Genomic DNA, 20,994 nt, shown 5'->3' on the forward strand with positions numbered 1-20,994 from the left:
TGTGAGAGTTCTGTCACTTTCTTGTATCTCCCCTCTCTGCGTTTCATCACGAAACTCAAGACTGCATATCTTAATATGTGAAAAAAACTCATTATTTTCATATACATATTCACATAGTACTGCCCTTTCTCAAAGAATGTAGTAATGTTCATTATTTATTCAGTAATATTTGAGATTTGCAAATAACATAAATGAAAAAATATTGTTATTAACATGTATTAATATTACCTGAGAAGCTTTAAATACATGCAATTTGAGCTGGTCTGTAATTATTCAACATAGTACAATCTAATAGGTGACATTCAATGACTGAGTAGCTTTCAGGAAACAGATAATCTTACATATCTAATTTGTAGCATGTATGCTTATTTAGTGTAAAAGCTACTTTTATCCTGATCTTGATTGTTAATGCATTATATTATTTGGGAAGGAATGATGCAAACATGAAATTTGGACTTTCTGTCCCATGAGTTAGGTTCTTTCAGTTTGTTGAACTGGTATTATTTTCCCGTAAATGTGCAGGCAGCGGTTCTGGTAGTCATCCCTTGTGTTCTTGGAGGAGTTGGTGGAAATCAAGGGACAGATACATTCCTTGGATTAGTAGTTACAGATTTTTTTATGAAAGAAGTAATTTAGACTGTTTTCAGAACTACTAAAGTGAACTTTTTTTTTGCCTTTTTTTTGTATGCTTATTTTAAATATTAAGAAGTTTTGCTCTGTTGTTTGGTCTATAAAAATGTAGGAATATAATTTATTTTACAATTATTGCTGCTAACCTTTTGTATTGTTGCTAGTCATTCTTATAATGCAATACTCATTTTCACTTATTGCAGCAATTTAATTCTGTGTTGCTTACACATTCTTCCTCCTCAATACAAAAATTTGCATCCTTTTTATGATGCTTTGCTACCTCTTCCAGTTACCCCCAGTTAGCTTGTTTTCGTATGCGTGCATTGACTGGTCTTGCTGCTGGATAGGTTTTTGTATTTCCCAGTTGCTCAAAAGAGCAGAATTTACTACCTTTAGGTAAGGATCTCAGTGGTTTTAGACTTTCAGTTTGAAGCATCCTTCTGTGTATTTTTACACAACTGAAATCTCATACACTGGCTTTTTTCCTGCGTATCTTGCTAGGTTTTATGCAGAATATTACAAATGCTTGCGTTTTTTTAAAATGTTTCACTCTGATACAATTTATTAGATTATTAATCTTTTGAAGTCTGAAACGTTACTGGAAGCGTCCAATGGTCTGTAGATAACAAGGAAAAATTTGTAGAGCAGGGAACAAACATTATAAAACTGAATTCTGCAATTCATCATCTCATTTTAAATCATGTTGCAAGTAAAATAGAAATTTGATTTGGAAATATTTGTTTAGGTTTTTTAACTGAATGGGTAAGTTTTTCAACTTTTACTAGTGCTTAAAATAGGAAACCAGAATTAAACTTTTTAACTAACAAAACCATGTTTCATTCTAGAGTCTTTTGCATGAAAAATCAGGTGAAGGAATATGCCTTACAGAGCTTCTATTTGAAATGTGAATGCTCTGCTTCTGCTCCAAGGCAAAAAATTACTTGCAGCACAATGTGCATACCTTGTTTACCAAGAAGGGAGATGAAGATTTCTTCCCAGTAATTTAACTTAAAAATTGGAGGTCATCTTAAATGATCTTCGTGATTGATTCTTTCAGATTAATATAGTATCTGACAGATTAGCAGAAAGCATCCAGGTTTCTGAGCACAATCACTTTCCCTTTTATACTGAGGGAAGACATTTCCTTCCCTATGAATGTGGGATAGATACTCCATGTTTAGGCTCAGAAACAGAGATGAGGAGGGGGAGCCACCAATACTTTGAGATTTTGGACAGATAAGAGCCATAAATAAGACGAGTTTGTAGAGTTACGTTACTTTTTAGTAAGTCATTGCATTGAAAGAAATCTTCCAAATGGTTGCCATATATTCTGCACGGAAAGATCCATAGATAGCCAAAAATTACAAAAGAATATTTAAAAGGAAAAACAAGGAAAAAAATGTCAGAAATAAATCTTTCACACTGTCATGCAAATAAAATGAAACACTGCTTTAAAGTCACGATCTTTCTCTTACCTCAGAATTGCATTTGGAAAGCCAGGGGCAGTTGCAGTGTTAGCACCTACTAACATGCGTAACGCTGTAGAGGAAACAGTGTCATCCAATGAAGTAAGCATAGTCTTAAAACTAAAAAAAAAATTCCTAAATTTCAGCGCTCACATCCTTAGAAGATTATTTTTGGGCTTTGAGTGACTTACCTTCTTGTCGCATTTTTCTTGACATAAAAGGTATAATAATTACTTCCTGGTAGTGTTGCAGCAATTGGCTTAAAGTTCGTAAAATACATTTGGAGATATATATTAAATGTACATACGAGGTTGTACTATCTGGAAATCAATTTGAGAATTAAAGACATTCTTATTACAGTAGTTGTCATTGTTGCATCAAAGGTGATGAAACTAGGAGTGAGCAATTTAAACAACCACAATGAAATGCCTTTAAGAAGGTAGCAGAAGGAATAGTTGCCATTTCTGTCTAAATATGTAATATTTTTTCCTTCTCATGAATATACCTGTAGTAATGATTGAATAGGGATTAAAACTGTCAGGAGCCCTTGGTTGTCAGTCTTTCAGGAAAACCTTAATAACCTCTCTCTGTAGTCTGATACTTCCATGCTCAGCAGTATTTGCTGCCATTCCCTTTAATCAGTTCCTTGCTGAGATTACTTACCTTCATCTCATGATCTTCATTTTAAGAAATAATTTCCTGTGTAGTATTACATCAGTGCTTTACTTATTCCTTTATAGATTACAGCCCCTGCAGTTTCTTTGTATCCAAAATAACTTATTTCTGTCAAGGAAAAACATCAAGTTGTATTTGCACATTCTAATTTTCACAAATATAGTTTTCGTATATTTAATTTTTCCATGGATTTCTGTATTGTATTTCCTTACAAGTCTTTTTTAAAGTCTGCACATAGTTTCTGTGAATGGCTGTCAAGACCATTTCCTTTCCCGTTACCACCTTTATAAATGTATTTGTGTACGAGAAATATGAACGGTATTAAACGAGGCTTTGATGTAGTTGGAGAAGGAGTACAAGGAAATTGGTGGCTGCAAAATTAAAGCTGAAAAGAGTCAAGGTGAAGTGCACATTTTTGGAGCACAGGGAATGAGATCTTGCACACTTTAGAGATGTGATGAGTTCTCCCAATCTCTTTTTCAAGATTAGATGTGTATCTTAAAGACATTTTTTTTAGTCAAATGACGTATTTCTGCAAGATTCTTCTAGGAAGAGTTGTTATGACTTGTGGTTTTATGAATTCTAAATGGTGTAGCATTTGTATTATAAATAAATTAAAACATTAGAAATTGAGGTAATTCTTTGAAATTACCATTAAAACCAGGTTGATTTTATCTAGAAGCCCAGTTAGCCCGAAGCAGGGTTGTATTTTCGTCCTTTTCAGTATTAGAGATGCTAGTAGTTTTGTCTATCAGCTTGCCTTTGTATTACTTGAGAGAAAAGTATCTAGAGATTTTGGGTGGTGGATTTTCAACACACACCCCCCAGACCCCCCACTTCCCCCTAAAAAAAAAAAAAAAGTAAATTCTAAAGACTTCTGTGTGGAAAAGGAGGAATATCTACATATCAGCTGAAGTTTTTCCAGCCATATACTATCAGGAGTTGATATTGGGGATATTTTGCAGGTATACTAGGTAAATATTTTTGAAAGGCAGTTCAGTGTTAAGGCAGAATAGAAAAGTGCATGAATTTGCTTGTAAAAGAAAGTATTGTGGAGAGAGAAACTGTCAAATAAACGAAACAGCACATTATCTAATTTTTATGCATGCTGTGTTTTGGAGAAATACTGCTTGGCAGCTGGTGCTCTTATATTCCCACAGTATTTGATAATAGAGAGTGAAAGTGGGCCACTGACTGTATCATTGCCATTTCAAGCATTGTGTTGTCAGTCTTTCGTGGACAAAAACTAATTGATACGAATTAAATGCATAAACCTGAACTTCCACCTGTGCAATAAATGACAGCATGTTAGTACTAAAGCAAAAGACGCCTTTATTTGCTGGGAGCGAGTATTGTGCAGGATTAACATAGTATTAGAGAATGAGACTCTTCTGGGCTGGAAATCCATGGTGTTAAGGGATTTAACTAAAAATAGACTATCAGATAAGTTTCACAGGGATGTTACTGCAGTTGTGTTGAACATTATTAAGTAGAAGATAATACGTTTGTCATATACTGAGTAATGAGTCCAACCACTGTTTGACCTCAGCTCTCTAGAGAGGTGAAACTATGAGAATAGAACAATATCAGGCTATGATTAGCGTTGGCAGATTTTTTTCTGTAAAACTTTAATATGCTTTGTAAGTGTACTGGAACTGTAATGCAGTTACAAGTGGTTTTGATAATGTCATTAGAAAATCCTTTGTTAATATCTGTATGTTGAGGAGAAATTCCTTTGTGAATATACTTGAGGAGTCGGTGTGTGTACACATGTGAACATCAGGGTATTTTGGAGGTGCTTTAGATTCAGGAAAACTTCTGTGAATGTATATGATGAGCGTTACCTTTTTTTAAAAAACTTTGAAGGGGATTCTTTGCGTATTACTATTTTTACCTGTTACCATATTTTTTTTTCTATTACATTTTTGGACTTTCTATTATAAGTAGGCTCAAATGGCAGCTGCAGTTAAGTATTACCTAGTGCATTCTTAGTTTAATCTTTTTCATTTGGTAAATAGATAATGTAATTTTCATCTTTGCAGCTGCAGTTTTCAGATACTGATCTTGGGCCAGGGATAACTTGTGTTTGGTAGGTTTAATCAAAACAAAGTGTGTAAAATGTGTATAAACATCACTTTCACAATTTAGCCTTGGAGTTTAGAAACTAGTATTTGGCCTGAAAACTGCATCGAAGAAGGAAAATTGTTCCCTTTTCCATTGAAAATACAATTGGTTTTGGCAAAGAACTAAGAATGTGGAAATTCCAGCCTGTCAGTACGATATTTTAATGGCAGTTGTGGTACTGCCTAACAGTTGTTTGCCAGCAAGTGGACTGGGGCTGAGCTGTATTTTTGAGATATGATGATTTAGGGAGGAAAGAAGGAAAAAATGATTAAGCAAAATTTCAAAAAGAATTATGGAGTTGGGAAACTTATGGGAAATTATTAGTACAGTGGTCAGCAAAGGTGACTGGGCTTCTTACAGACCACTGGTTCTTCCTTGCTATTGTTTTAAGTTAATTGCGCAGAAAGAGACACTGTATTGCCGGAAGGCTCCTGTTTATTGCACCATGCAATTATTCTGCGGTACCTTAGAGGTTTTTTCAAATAAAATTTTTCATTTGCCATCAGGAACGAGTCTGTGCACAGTGTTTCCCTCTCTGATTACAAAATTAAATTGACTTTTGCTTTTCTTTTACAGTTAGTGACAGAAAGAGTGCAAAGGCAGTCCAGGAGGGCACCTCTTCTGAATTTTTTTTCTTTAAGACATTTAAGAATTTCAGTATAAAATATCTGTAAACTAAGTATCAAAGTTATGTAGGATGAAAGCAGGAAAATGGTTCATTCATGTGTTTTTCTAATTTTACTCCTAATGCATGTGTTTAGCTTTTTATTGTAACACTCAGAACTCTTTATGCCTCAGATTTACAGAACAGAAGATGGGTTTTGACACCTTTTAGGTTGTCTTGTTCTACACTCTAGGGTTGTTAATTGATTGTTAATAGTTGTCTGGATGTAAAATAGCTTATTCTGTCTGCTGCTCACGTGCAGCTGTGACGTGAACTTCCTTCTTTCCTATGGAATTTCTTAACTAATCATCCTCTTTGCACTGGTATACTTTTTTTTTTCTTAAAATAGTTTATATATTTGATTTGAGCCAAAATATTACTTCAGAGTAATTAAAAGGGGTTTTTGTATTTATGTTACAAATACAGATTAAAATTATTGATACTGCAGTTACTGTTTATTATTAAAAAAAAATAAATACTATGTTTATACAGTGATAAAGTTGGGGGTTTAGTTGCATGGACACCGGGAGTTTCAAAGCAGCTTCCCAAGGCGCAGTGTCTATTTGCACATTTGAACAGAGTTACTGATGGAAGTTTTTCATTATGTAGTGAAGGAACCTACTCAAACACTGCTACTACTTTTCCACGCGTTAAATTAATGTGTTATGGATACTGCGCCAACATATTGGCCAAAATCTTCAACTAGCATTAATTGCTATAGCTCCGCTGAACTCCAGTGAATGAAAAGTAACAAGTTCATAGTGGTTTTTTGTTTGATATTTGCATTTAATTTTATTTAGAAGGGTTATCTGTTTAATGATTAGCAACTGCAAAAAATCTTAAATGGTCGTGTCTTTGCCCTTGAGTAAGTACATGGAGTAGATAAGAGTGAACACTCTAATGTATTATACTTACCATTGTGCCTGCCTTCTCTTTTGCAGACATTTGGGCCTAGATTTAGTTCCTCGGAAGGACTTTGAGGTTGTGGATTCAGATCAGATCAGTGTTTCCGATCTTTATAAAATGGTAAGAAATCTGTGGGAAATCCCTTTGAGTTTTTACTTTGGGAGGAAAAGAAGGGAAAAAGGTTTTATTCTTTACTCTTACATATTATTTTTTTTATTAGAATGTGTGTCGTAAGTCGAATGTCTTTTTCATTTACAGCCTAACCACCAGTATAGTCAGTGTCTCTAGTACCCTGAGTTTACTAAGAATGAACGAACTTTCTTTTGGAAATGGCATGCTTATATACATTTTAATTTCAATTTACAAAGTAACTTGGTATGAAAACTGGAGAAGGTAACTTTAAATGTTGTTTCTTCCTACAATTTTCTTCTTTTTAAAATCTGTTGTTTCAGAAGCAGCCACAGAAGTTCTAAAAAAATGGATCCGTCGTATGCAACTAATGGGAATCCTTTTAAACTTTTGTCTTGGTTGCTAAAATCAATACACTAGCATTAAATGAAGTAGCAATAATTTTTTTTATTTACTTGTAGAACTGAAGAAAAATAGGGCTGGAAAATCTTAAGAGGTCATCCAGTCCGTTCTTGTGCTTAATGTCAGAATGAACTGTCTGTCATCTCTGACAATTTCTTCTCTGTTTCTGAGAATCTCCAGTGGTTAAGACTTCACAGCCTACCCAGCAATATTTTCGCTCAGTTCACTGTCCTTGCAGTTTGGAATTTTTATTAATGGTGGTCTTACACATAGAGATTTCTTGCTGCAGGTTAAGTTTCATGTCTTCCTGTCATGTCCACAGAGAAACAGATTGCACCTGCCTTTTTGCAGCACCCTTTAATACTTGGAGACTTGTTTCAGTCGTCTCTTCCTTAGGCTAAAGGACACCATTTCTTTCAGGTTTTCTAGACGTCTGGTTCCTGCATGTGTTCTGCAGATTATATTACTTAATTTGCAGTTTGCCACTGCCTTTTGCAGACATACAGTTGAATTTTGTCACGTGGGAAATCTTGGAATCTTCAGAGGTCAACTGTGGTAGTATCTTGCAGAGGTCTCTTCATTTGAAAGCACCATGAACCAGGCAGATGTCCTGGCAAATTTTATTGATGTATAATTGAAGAAGGCTGACAGATCAACATGCTTTTGGGTTACGTGATTGTTACTCCAAACAGCAATTATTAGCTTGCTGCTTCCTGTTATAGGATCAAGTGTTGATCAACTACTTCTTCCATTAATTAAACCTTTTCTAACCTGGAGTCAGTCAATGGTTTGTGTGAGTCCAGAAAGTCCAAGAGAGCCACTATTTGGTTCTTTCATGAGAGTCTGCAGATGAAGTACACTTAAGTGAAAAGTCTGCTTCTAGGAGTTGCGTAGGTGATCTTTGCCCACAGATGATTTTTGAGCCCACAGAAAAGGAGGAGAGGAAGGAGGGAGACCAGTGAATAAGTTAATTTAAGCAAAACTAATCCTCGAACATGAAGGCCATCTCTGCTGTGTGGCAATGTCCCTCAGCATTTGAGTAGGAACACTAGGATTTTCAGAAAAAGTTGTACAATTCCTTCATTGCAGTGTGTTCCAACTCCTATCACTATTGGTCGCTAGTACGTTCATATTAGTATACAGCAAAATTAAAGTTGTTTTAGAAGTGTGAATTGTGCCATTAGTGGACTCTGGCGCCACTAATGCAATTTACAATTTAAGTGAATTTGGATTCTCCATTGTTAGTATGGCTATGTACTACAATAAGCTTTATTTAGGATCATGATGTAACTGTAAAGGGAGAAACAGCATGTAATGTTCAGAGGAAAGTGAATGCAGCCCTTTCCTTAGATGCTACTTTATTTAAAGGGAAAGGGGGGGAAAAAGCAATAATAAAAAACAAAAACAAATGGGAAAAAAACCCACCCCAAAACCAGCAATTACTTTAATAAAACTCCTTAGCTTAGTGTTTCCAAAATAAAATAGTGGGTTTTCTACATAAATACTGTTACAGTTTCACTCACTTCTAGTAAATGTTTAATTTACTGTTCTAAAATGTTCTTTGGCATTCAGCTATCTACGATTAGAGAGGGATAGGTTTGCGTCTAGGTGATTTTTTTTTTTTTTTTTCATATGCAAGATGTACTTCTCCCTAAAAGAAAGGCATGTGTTGTAAACAGGCTGTCTGCTGGTGCTATTTTGGATTATTTGCACCATACAACAGTTGATTTCATGGAAAGAAATAAAAATTGTGTTACATAAGAAATACTGACATACATCATTCTCTAGTACTAATTTTTAATGTTTGTTCCTGATTGCCATAGTCCAAGGAACATTTGATGCTATTACAGCGGGGTTTTCCTTCAAGTACAGTATAAAAATAACTCAGTACAAAACTAAATCAGTAATGATTCAGAGAATGCCAGATAAGTTGCTAATGTGATTGCTTTATTACTTTGTGTTTCATTCTGCACGTTTTTTTACTCTGAATACTGTAGTACGGCAAATAGCTAATATTTAATTGTCAGAGTAGTCCGATTCCGTCACCCATATTAGTCCTGAAGAAAGTGTCCACGGCACAGTTTGCTGCTCAGATCTGCGCTGGTATCAGGACGTGCCCGATAGTCAGTTCCCACTTTGCTGTTGCTTTAGTGGTAGAGTCAAGAAGACAGTGCTGTCTAATCACATCTAGTTCATAGTCAGAAGGCAATTTCAGGAACCAAAACAGCTGAAAACCTGTTATTTTTTTTAACTTAAATTTGGCAGAAATTGAAGGAGGGGGGGGTATTGATGATTTTTGTTGTTCTTGGGGATTTTTGTTTTTATATTATTTTATTTATTTTATTTACCAAAAACCCAGGGAGAGAATCCTCCTTAGTCCTGGCAAAATACTTTATGGGTTCTCAAATTAGCAATGAGGATTTACATTGTAAAATAATCTTGTGGGAGTAGTTGTGAGAGCCGAATTACTTTCTCATCTTCACAGGATTGTAGAAAGTTAAATGCACCATAGAAAACAGTTTTGTATTAACAGAACAATGGATGAGGTAACATGTTACACTTTCCTATCTATGACAACAAATTCAAGCATTTTACACGGAGTCATTAGACTTATTACATTTCTTGGTAAATTGTAAAATTGGAGCATCATTTTTTAGCTCTCATTTTTCATTGCTAAGTGTATTTGTGACTATTGTGTGACTACTCTATTCACCTCTGTCAGAACTATTGTGCTTTGAGGCCTTATACATCCCGTTTCTCCAGGTTACTCGTTTTGAAGCTAAATACTAGTGGCTTCCGGAGGTTCAGCATTTGTCAGAAATCATTGCTTTGCTCCTGAAGGAAACCAAATTGTCCTTTTCTTATAACAATATTTGTGATTTTTAACTAATATGATGGAACGCTTTTTTAAAATTTACATTACTTTTGAAATTGGGAAAACATGTTGTCAGAATTCTGCCACAGAGCTCAGTGCTGGAGTTACCGCTAGATCCAAGCTGTCATTTAGCAACACAAGTCCAGCAGAATGTCAGAAACACTTGGATAGCACTGAAAGGGGTTACAAAACACAAATGTCTGGAGGAATTTGCAAAAATCAGAAATGTTCAAACCTGACGATTAAATATGTTTCGCTTTTCTGTAAATTTCTTGATTTGTATATGTGTCTTGAGGATGGATTTAAGAGGTGCATGAAATGCACAACTATTAGCGATGTTACTGCTAGGTCTTAGGTCAGCTATCTGAAAAAAAATACCATGAGTTAAGCAGTACTCCTAATAAATAGGCAAGTTTCAAATTAATTCTGCCATCACCTTTTACTTTATTCAGATGGAAAATGAGATTGGTAAAAATGAGTAGTTTTAAAACTCGAAAATAGAGACTTCAATTGCCCAGAACTCTGCTAGAAAAGGAAACCAACTGGACGCAAACTGTGCAGGAAGCTCATGAAACCTCTGTGTGATTTTTTTGTTTGTTTAACAGAGCAGATTGTCAAAGGACAGGTTTGTGTAGATTTTGTTCTGAACTCTGATAACAAGTCAGTTGAGAATGTGAAGACAGTTTGTTTGAGACTGACTTGGTAACAATAGGATTGTTAGAAAAGGAAGGAACAACAACAACAGTAAAAAGTAATATCGGTAGATAAGATATCACGAGATGGACAGTGGTAAGGAGAATTGATAGCTCTTTCAGAAAATTTAAATCCCACAAGTTACTCACTAAGAAGCCAAGTTGGATAAATTAAGGATTCTTCATCGCCTTAGTCACTAGAGTGAAAGAATGTGAAATGAAGATTACCAACAGCAAGTATAGAAGAATGGAAGTATAGAAAAGTGTAATAGAATAACGCAAATGGGTAAATAGAAAAATTAGAAAAGCAATGCACAAATTAAGATATAACAAGCAAGTATTGCCAGTTGTATCAAGAAACAGTTTTATATAAATAAACTTGTAGTAATTGGAAAACTAAATAAAAGTTTTTATACTAGGGGAAACCAATTGGCACATGATGCAAGGGGAAAAAAAGTGGTATTTAATGTCCTTTTTGCCCCCCTCAAGCTCTGGTAAGGTGGTAAACCGTGTCAAATCACTAACAGTACCTGTGGAAAAGTGAAAGGAATCACACCTGAACAGGGGGGAAAAGTTTTATACCATAGTTATTGGTCCCAGGGAACTTAAAACTATATAATTTTAATTTGGTGTGTCTAGAGAAGCCATATCGGACATGTTAGTGATAATCATTGGAAAGATGGGTTCCAGAATACCAGCAAAGGGCAAGCATACTTTACACCTTTAAAAAAGGTGATGGAGGAGGAGCTAGTAATAATTCTGTAAAAAATGCTGGAAGAGAAAAAAAGAATCCAATTATTTGCAATAAGGAGGTAAGTAATAGTGACTGTGAACTTCTTCAGAATAAGCAATTTTTAAAAGTTCCAATTTACTTCCAGAACATAAATGACTCTAGTGGATAGAGGAAAAGCAGCTGGTGCTGTATTTAGATTTTCATAAAGATTTTAATTGTTTTTTTAATTGAAATTCTCCTAAGGTCGTTAGTTCTAGATGAAATTACTGTAAAGTAAACACAAAGCTAATTAGAAAACCCATACTCAAAAAAAAAGAGGAAGAATGGTTGTCAATAATTTGGTTAAATATGAGGAGGGATGAATCAGCTTAATTTCTAGCGGTCGTCCTCCATTTTGTAGTGCTTCATATTTCATTAATGACTGGATGATGAAATAGGGACTATGCTTACTGAATGTATAAATACCACAAAGTTGGAAGCAGTATTACATGGAAGGAAAGGATCAGAATCCAAAATAAGAAATTATCTGAAAAGTGTAGGATACAAGTGAGAATCATAAATGCAAGCTTTCAGCTTCTGCGGTCAATTGTTGCTTCTGAAGTACGGGTTGGAAAGCTGCAAGCTTAGGTGGTTTTGTAGGAGAAGATTTTGGTATTATAATGAAATCATAAGCTGAATTAATCAATCTTTTCATGCTAATGATGGATGAGACAAAAATCAGTGGACCTAGGTTGCAATGACAAGGATTCAATTTAAGCATTAGAAAGCACTTTGATGAAGAAAGATATACTGAAATGGATCATCTTATCATGTTAAAGTTTGCACAACCTTAATAGGCAACTGTCTGGGAAAAACAAAGATAAAACTGATGCTTTTTTTTTTTTTTAAGAAGGAAGACGGATAATTTCTTAACATTCCTATTTTTATATCACCTCGCAAGGCTTTTCAGGTTGGAAGGGACCTCAGGGGAGATCTACTCAAGCTTCCTGCTCAATGCACGGTCAATACTGAATTCAGACCAGGCTGCTCAGAGCTTTGTCCAGTTGGAACTTTAAATTCTTCAGGGAAAAAGATTGGATCCTTGCTCTAATGCTTGACTGCCTTGATGGGGTTATTTTTTCCCTTGTTGGAAAGTTGGGATATCCCATGTTGTAGTTTTATGACCACAGTATTTTTTCCTCCTGCCGTGCAGCTCTCTAAAGAGCGTGGCTGTGTCATCTTGATGATAACTTCATAGTTACTAGAAGGCTGCTATCAGGTCACCTCCAAACCGTCTCTTCTCCAGACTGAAAAAGCTGCATTCCCTCCATCTCTTCTCATAAAGCACGTTCTCCAGATCCCAGCTGCTTTGATGGTCCTTTGCTGAATGGGATGCAGTATTTCAGAAGAATTTTCAGATGCTGAGTAAAAAGGAATAAACGTTATTCTCAATCTACTGTCTGCATTCCTGTTAATAGAAACAGTAAATTTTTAGACCTCCTTGCTGCCAGAGTGCTCTCCTGACTTATATTTGGCTTGCTGTTTAGCAGTACCCTCCTAGTCAGTTCCCAGCCTATACCATGGAAGGATTAGCCCGTCCTAGGTGCAGGACATGTATTTGTCCTTGCTGTATTTCATAAGGTTCCTTTTAACCAATTCCTCTGGATTGCTTGGATCCCTGTGAATGGAGGCCTCCTCTTTGAATACACGGACTACTGCCACCCATTTAGAATCATCTGTGAATTTATTAGACTGCTTAGGTCTCGGGATAGACCTCTGAAGAATACAAGCCATCAACCACTACCTTTTGAGCCTGACAATGCAACTGTTTGTTGGGGTGTGTTTACCAAAATAGTTAGTCTACCCATCCAGGTGTAACTTCACAACTTGGGGACAAGGATGCTGTGGGAGACTGGGGAAAGGCCTTGTTCAAATCAAGAGGAACAGCAGCCGCTAGTCTGCCCTCATCTGCAGATCTGGTTATCTGGTATTTTACCTTAGAGGGCAATTAGGTTGATCAAGCATGATTTACCCTTAGTAAATCCATGTTAGCTATTTTCAGTCAATCTCTCGTTCATGTACCCAAAAATGGCTTCCAAGTGAGCGCGTACGCATTGGGCACTTTGCCTAGCCAGAGGGAAGGGTACATAAAATTAACTCAAGTTAGTGGTTGTCTGTATTGTAATAGCGGGGTCCTGAAGCATAAAAGCAGAGGGATAGTGAAATCTGGTCTTTTGATTGTGAAAATTTAAATCCTGGGGTTTGGCCACTTACTGTTATAGGTTTACCTAACCGTGCACTCTGTAAGCAACTGTGTTCCCTGAGGACACTGTAATGCTTCAGATCACCTTTCATTTTTCTGTTGGTTGACTTGATCTCCCACTTTCTTACTCGGATTTAGAGATAAATTTTAGTCAAAAGAAGCCAGGATACCTTGAGCAGCTTAAATAACTGGTTTTTTTCTATGCCAGCTGATTCTGAGTGGTTGCAAGTGACAAAAAGATTAAATAGGCAATTCAGCCACCTAAACTTAGAGGATTTTAGCATTCAGAAGACAGTGCAGTAGTTAGACAAACAATGGAGTTGGAGATCATTATTTCTTCTGCTGACAGTGTGAAAGAGGACGTTTTTATAACTGTGAATGTAAACAGATGTCAAAATATGCCATTTAACTTAATATCATCTTGATTTAGTCTCATTATGAAGATTATCTCTCCTTTTGCGGTAAAAAGTCTTATTTTGGTTCTGTGTGAAAGACAGTGGTGTAGTTTGGAAAAAGCATTGCTGAATACGTTTTGTGGACTGTCTTACTTTCACCTCTTTTGACGTTACGAGTTTATCAACAGATCGTGTTGGTCCTGCTACAGAGTGTATATGTTTGGTCAGAATAAGATGTTGGGTATGTAATAGAAGGATGGAGACGGGGCAAATTAAGAGAACGTTTATTAACATAGTGTTAATATTTTAGTTTAAAACGCTAATGTTAAGATGAATGTGTGTGGAATAGGCATGGCAGAATCATTAATGATATGGTTTTTAAAGCCCTCTGAAACCTTTTCAATTTAGATTAGTATTTAAATCTCCCTTTGGAGATTAAATGGGTTCGGTGAGTCTTGCAATCCATTTTCTGATTATAACATCTTCTAGCATAAAAGGCTTTAATACAGGATCATCCTCCGAGTTCGCTTTTGGAGATGTAGCTCTTTATACAGATGCTTCTCTACAGGTGTTGGACAGCTGAAGTTGTAGAAGAAATTCTTTAACCATTTATCAGGATTTCATTTTCTGATCAGAGAAAAAAGTTTAAACAAAGCGTAAAATCCATCCTTCTTTCTAGGTGTCTGTGTTTTTGAACAAATGCACCTTTTCATAGACAACATGCCAGTAGATGAGGATTAGTGGTGAGGTATCTCCCCATTTAGCAAGAGAACACGTAGATTATACAGTATATAGGGTGATGGACTTTTGAAGAAGAGCTAGTACAGTGTTGGAAATTCTGTCTAGCTTTTGACAGCCATTTACGTCAAAAGCTAAGGTACATGCCACCTGTACATTCGAGTTGTTAGGCTAAGAAATGGCTTAACTGAGAAAAGCCTTCAGGAAAGGTAGTGGTCTTGTGAGTGATGATATACTGTGAAAAAAAGCCATGAAAAGTTGATAATAGTTTGAACAGTCATGTTCTGAAATTGCAGTTCTAATGCTACACAGTGATAATGTAAATATTTCTTACTTTCAAAAAGGTTTAAATTTTACTATTTTGTATCTCCACAGCATTTGTCAAGTAGACACAGTGTCCAGCAGAGCACATCACAGGTAAACATCATTTATACACGAATTTTTGTTGTTTTAAAGTGTTTGGTAATGTATGTAAAGATATGATGGAGATTATTGGGTAAGTCCCTACCAATAGAACACTTCCTCAGAAGATCCCCAAGTAATTAACTTATTAACGTCCATCTTCAACTGCCGTTTAGGCCTCTTTTCCTTAGCTCTAGCTGTTGTTCTTAAAAGAGCAGCTTCTGTAGTGATATCAAAAGCCTCAGTCTGCCCACGTGAGTCTTCTTTCCACCTGCTAGTACATGGCTTAGTAGGCTTCTGTTTCACATATTCTTTCTGTAGTAATGTAATCCTTTCCTGGTCATGGAATCTGGGGCTAATCTTTGCAGGAGGACTGTGCTTCCACAGGTACCTGTCTTTAAAGGATGAGGATTTACTTGGAATTAATTTAAAATCCAGAACAAAATTCATTTTAAAGTATTTTTTTAAGCTAGTACAAATCTAGGTTGGAAGTCTGAAAATGTGAAGATTGTCTTTGTTGGTGTGTACTTGCCTGTGCAGTCAGAGGAGACTAGCCTAGCGAGCTCAGGATATTCATGCAACCTGCTTATTAAGATCAGTGTACAATTGGATGTAAATGGAAGTGATTGGGTCACCGTCCCTGGAGGTATTTAAAAGACGTGCAGATGTGGTGCTTAGGGACATGGTTTAGTGGTGGACTTGGCAGTGTTAGGTTAACGGTTGGACTCAATGATCTTAAGGGTCTTTTCCAACTTAAATGATTCAATGACTCTATAAAAATTAAATAATAATTTTATTTCTAGTTATACTCCTTTTTTTTCCCCGCACCCCAGTTTTCCCGGTCGTAAATAGGTCTTGATATAATGAGTCAAAATGTAAACCTTTCTGCTGTTTGACTTCATTGGTTGCTCGTGTTATCAACTATTGTTAAGATTTTTTTGTTATACCTGCAGGGCATATTAGCCTGTAAAGCAGATTCTGAATAACCTCCATAAATGAATTACAGCTGCTGAAAAGAAATGTTATTCTTAAAGATGCTTTGAACTTCATCTGCTTTAAATGGAAATCATCAAGAACCACTCTAGCACCATCTTATTATAGTTCATTTTCAGTACCAGAATCAACACAATATCTGAGAAATAGAATTGATTTGGTTTATTTGATAAAAATAGATTTCAAATGCATAAACCATTTGTCTCATATTTACGTGGTTATTGTGGTTTCTCAAACTGTTTAAGTTAAACGTGGAAAAAATAGAGGAAGAAAACAATCTGTCACGTATGTCTAAGGTAGAATATATTTGAGATTAAGCTTTTACTTGATGCAGAAAGGAGAGCAGAATCTGTTAAAATTATCAAGTTGGTCACAAGTCCTTTATTTGTGAAGCAGTGAAAATTATTTTCATTGTTTTTAATCAGGTGGATACAATTCGTCAGCGTCATGGGGAAGCTTGCCGTATGCCAGTGCCTCATCACTTCTTCCTCAGTCTAAAGAGCTTCACCTACAATACGATTGGAGAAGACACAGATGTCTTTTTTTCATTGTATGATGTTCGAGAAGGCAAGCAGATCAGGTAGGAATGTGTCAAATAACTAAAAAGCTTCCTAGGAAAGCAAATACATGAGGAAAAAACCATGTGAGCTATTCTTGTGACACAACTGAAAGGAGAAAGCTGATAAATCAGAAGTTGACAGGCCTGCAATGCATACATGAGAATATCAGTAATAGTAACCATTGTATATGAAATTTAGTGCTTACATATAAGCAAAGCATTAAAGGCGCAGAATAGTTGAATTTTGTTGAGGTTTCTGACTCGACCTCCATGCATTACTGACAGTAGCTGCCGCCTTAGGGCTGGTATTTAAGACGTGCTAATAGTGGCAGGCCCACACTGTGTGACTGTTCTGAAAAGAGGACTGCTCTGTGTTCGGGTGTTGAATTGAGGCTCTTGAACTGTCATCCACTCCTTGCCTTACAAGCGTCTTGCAATATTGCTTGTTTTCATTACTCTGCTATCAATATAAACTGAAGTATTCATATTCATCCCTGTGTCTAGGCTGGACAACTGTGCTGCTCAGTACCTTGAGGTAAATGGTACTAATGCTAGCGAATATGAAATGTGCAGTATTTTCATTTACAAGCACGTGTTTGGAAAATATCAGAATATATAGAAGCGTATTCTACATATATACATATAAACATATGCATTGTGCCTCGGAAATCAAGTAAGTGTAGCTTGGTCTGATGTAAAGTACAACACGTTTGTGGGATTTTTTTGAGTTGGGATTAAGGCACATCCTGACAGTTGGCCCAGACCATATTTGCTACTGTGGTCAAAACTGTCCCTAGTTTTCAGCAAATTAGATTTAGATTCGTTCCAAACCGAGGAATGAACCCCAAAATGTTCTTTCCTGTCTTTGGAAGAATATTATTATGTGAATAATATTCGTCCAAGAAGGTTCAGAGTAAAGTGACAACGGTTTTGTAGCTCTTCAGAATACATCCCACTAAAAAAAGTGATCCATATTAGAAAGCTCTAACGACTTGATTGCATCTTATAAACATGTGTTTGCCACCGTTTAGTTAGGCAAATTAAAGATCATTTTGCAGAATATGGTAAGAATGCCTAATCTGATACTACATCATGTTTATTTCATCCCCACTAAGTGAGAGATGCTTCTTCTGATGTAGTTAGGAGGACATACCTTTAATTCCTCTATCAAGAGAATTAACAGAATATAACTGTTATGAGGGAAAGGTGCAAATCGTAAGTCAAAACAGAACGAGAGTACTCACAATTAACTAGTTCATACAACAAAGCCATAAAATATCGAATCATTTAGATGAGGAAAGCTACGGGGAAGAAGAAGGGACAAGCTGCTGCCATGACTGTGGACAGCCTCAGAAACTGCTTCAAAAGGAGATGAATTGCCTGGGACTGCAGTTTGCATAGTATGTAAACGCTGAGTGGGAAAGCCTTAAGAGGGGGTTTTGCCAGTGATGATAAAAAGGAAATAGTTACAATGAGAAAAAGTACAAAGAGTGGTTCAGGAAGATTTAAATATATATAATAATGCTTTCATATGCAAACAGTTGTTATTACTTAGCTCTTCATATTATGCATCAGTGATTTGCTGCAGTGAAAACAGCGTGATTTTTACATTTTCTTACATTCCAAAGAGGCGTGGGGAAGAAGCGTGTAATGAGGCTGAGCTCTTTTTTAGAAAAGAAACTTAAAACAAAAAACAGACAAACACACTGCTACAAATGTAGAATCATGTTTTTGTATCTACTTTAAAAGATTAAATTTCTTTCCTTTTCTGTATGCCTTAGGAAATAGTACATTAAGGTAAAAAACCAAGGAAAGCTTCTGCACTCTGCATTCTAAATGAAAAGGACTTTTCTGAAATGGTTTTGAGGTTGACAAATTTCTTATCCAAACAGCTCACGCTGGAGGTTGACTGGCTTTCAGTGTTAGTGCTTTGGACACATAGGAGACTACAAACCTCATTGAACCTGTTGGTTGCAGTAGTTCTTTCGCAGTCAGGTTAAGTGACAAATCAGTGAAAGTTCCAGTGTTTTTCAAGAGCTGAAGTAATAGCACGTACCAATTATGCATTAGCAATCAGGAGGCTGGAGCACCAGCTGCAATACAGTTTGAGATGTATTCCCAGGTTCTGGGTACAAATAATTCGGTGCAGTATAATCCGGTGTTTCATGGTTTGTGCTGTCTGAAAATGAGAAGCAGACAAAAGATGACAGTGGAGAGATACAGATAACAAGAATAACAATGCTGCTATCAGAGGGGTAAGACCTAGAGGTAAAAAAAAGGAAAAAGTGACTTAATTTTTACTCAGAGAATTTTAAAAAGAAATATTTGTAAGTAAATAGAACTGGACCAATGAATGTCTGCCTAGTAACTTGTTTCAGCCCACAACAGAAACAACCCGTCAGTCTGTGTATTAGGTAATGGCTCAGACCAAAAGGGATGGAAGTCTGTACGTTTTGTTGCAAAAATGGTCCCATATTTATACATGAAAATACATTAGCAAAAAAACCTCTGCTACTAAACTTTTAATATTTCAGCTTGCTTGCCATGTGGAAGCTGGCAAAAAAACAATGAGAAAATTGATTTGGTTTTGATTACAGCCAATGGAGAGATACAGCCCCATTGCACATCTTGGGATGAATGATCATGAAATGGTAGAGTTCACAGTAACTAGAAAAGGAAAGAAAGAAAATGTTAACGTAAAGGTGGTGAACTTCAATAAATCAGGCGTCAATAAGTATCAAAAAAAGATAGTTAAATTGATATGGAGGAAATAAATTTGTTGTTACTTCCTTAACAATACTATTGAAGAGCATAAAAGCAAATTGTTTCAATATGAAGGAAAAATTTAATATATTTGGCAAAAACTAAAAGTCTGTATCACGTACTCTTTGGTGAAATAGAGTCTGGAAAGAAATATAAAAAAAGGGGAAACTAATGAAATTGCACAGACAGGGATGGGAAGAGACAGAATCTTGCAGAAAAATGCAATTAGCAAAGGACATCAAGGACCAAGAAAACCAATTCTACAGTGCTTTAGCAGCAAAAAAATTTTTTCTACAAAATCAGGAAATAACTGAACAGATTAAAGGGGACATTAAGCTATCAGCAGATGTTACCAAGAAAGCTGGAATATTTAATAGCTGTTTTGCCTCAGTCTCCCTAGGAAGGTCAACTGCAGTCAGATGACAAATGCAAAAATTTCTGGAACAAATAAACTATTTATTAGCACTTGGAAACTAACAAGACAATAAGTAAAAGTCAACATAGATTTGTCAAGCACAAGTCACATCAGAGCAGCCTCATTTTGTTCTTTATATGGGAATGCGCCTCATGCCTCAACAGAAGAGAATCATTGCAGACTAGATGAAACTACTGTGAAGGGGCTGCAAAACTGGTCAGAAAACTGATCCAGAGTATTATCTGTGCTGGAAGGATGCAATGAGTAAGATTTTTTAAATTTTATTTATTTTTTAAAATATTTTTGCAGCATTTTTTTGATGGGTGGAAATAAACTAAATTGAGTAAAGTGGTGAGGTTTAGCTATCTTTACCATAGCTCTTTTTTACTGATAAATGCATGAAATTATGCATAACTTCAAAAACTACATATTCAAAAGCATGATATGAATTTGTGCTGAAGTGCTGAAAAAAGTGCTGAAAATAAGCCACTAAGTATGAAAAAGGAAGTTTCAGTATGATTTTTTGCTTTATGAAACTTATGTTTAAACATGTAAAGGTTTTTTATCCTGACTGCAGCTTAAACCAGAATAGATCTTTCTAGCACTGTTTTATCAGTTACTCTGCTTTACTCCATTGAGACTTAAAAGTTTCATGTTGTCTAGAAATTTCCTTAATTATGGGTAGTGAATAGAACAAAAAAGAAATTGTGATGTGATTTAATTTGAAAAACTGGGGCCTAATCAGTAATTATGCATGGAAAATAGTGTTGTGCATATTTCTGCTTGTAACTCCATCATGTGCCTAGTTCCTATGTCTTTACCAGGCCTGTTATAATAGACCTCCTCGTGGCTGGAGATCTTGGCAGGTGGGATAAGTATCCATGTTAGTGTTGATAGCTTTGGCAGAGGAAGTCCACGTGTACCTTTCTCATACAGAATATACTCAAGACTTTTTTGTTGTGAGACCCGATTTTCTCTAGGGTGTCTGTAGAAGACATACGTTTGCTGATGATCTCCTCTCAATACATAGCATTCTGAGAAGGCCTTACGATCTTTCCAACTGGTCTGTTGAGTCAGAATGTACCACTACCTGGAGGTTTTTGTTTGGTTCTTTCTTTGTGCATAGTGTCTCTTCTTGCTGTCAGTTGATCTTGTATTGCATTCTGTGGAGGACGAGGATGGCCCATTTCG

At 36.0% G+C, this 20,994-nt stretch overlaps 1 protein-coding gene across 1 annotated transcript in view; it reads left to right on the forward strand.

Annotated features, from left to right (window-relative positions):
- Positions 1–20,994, forward strand: part of DOCK3 (dedicator of cytokinesis 3) — a 220,575-nt gene that overhangs the window by 74,681 nt on the left and 124,900 nt on the right. The window contains exons 7-9 of the mRNA XM_054216455.1: positions 6,501–6,585; positions 15,047–15,088; positions 16,492–16,646. Of these exons, the coding sequence (XP_054072430.1) occupies positions 6,501–6,585; positions 15,047–15,088; positions 16,492–16,646 (282 nt within the window). The remainder of the gene's footprint in view (positions 1–6,500; positions 6,586–15,046; positions 15,089–16,491; positions 16,647–20,994) is intronic.

The sequence above is a fragment of the Rissa tridactyla genome, chromosome 10 (assembly GCF_028500815.1).
Source record: "Rissa tridactyla isolate bRisTri1 chromosome 10, bRisTri1.patW.cur.20221130, whole genome shotgun sequence".
Taxonomy (NCBI): domain Eukaryota; kingdom Metazoa; phylum Chordata; class Aves; order Charadriiformes; family Laridae; genus Rissa; species Rissa tridactyla.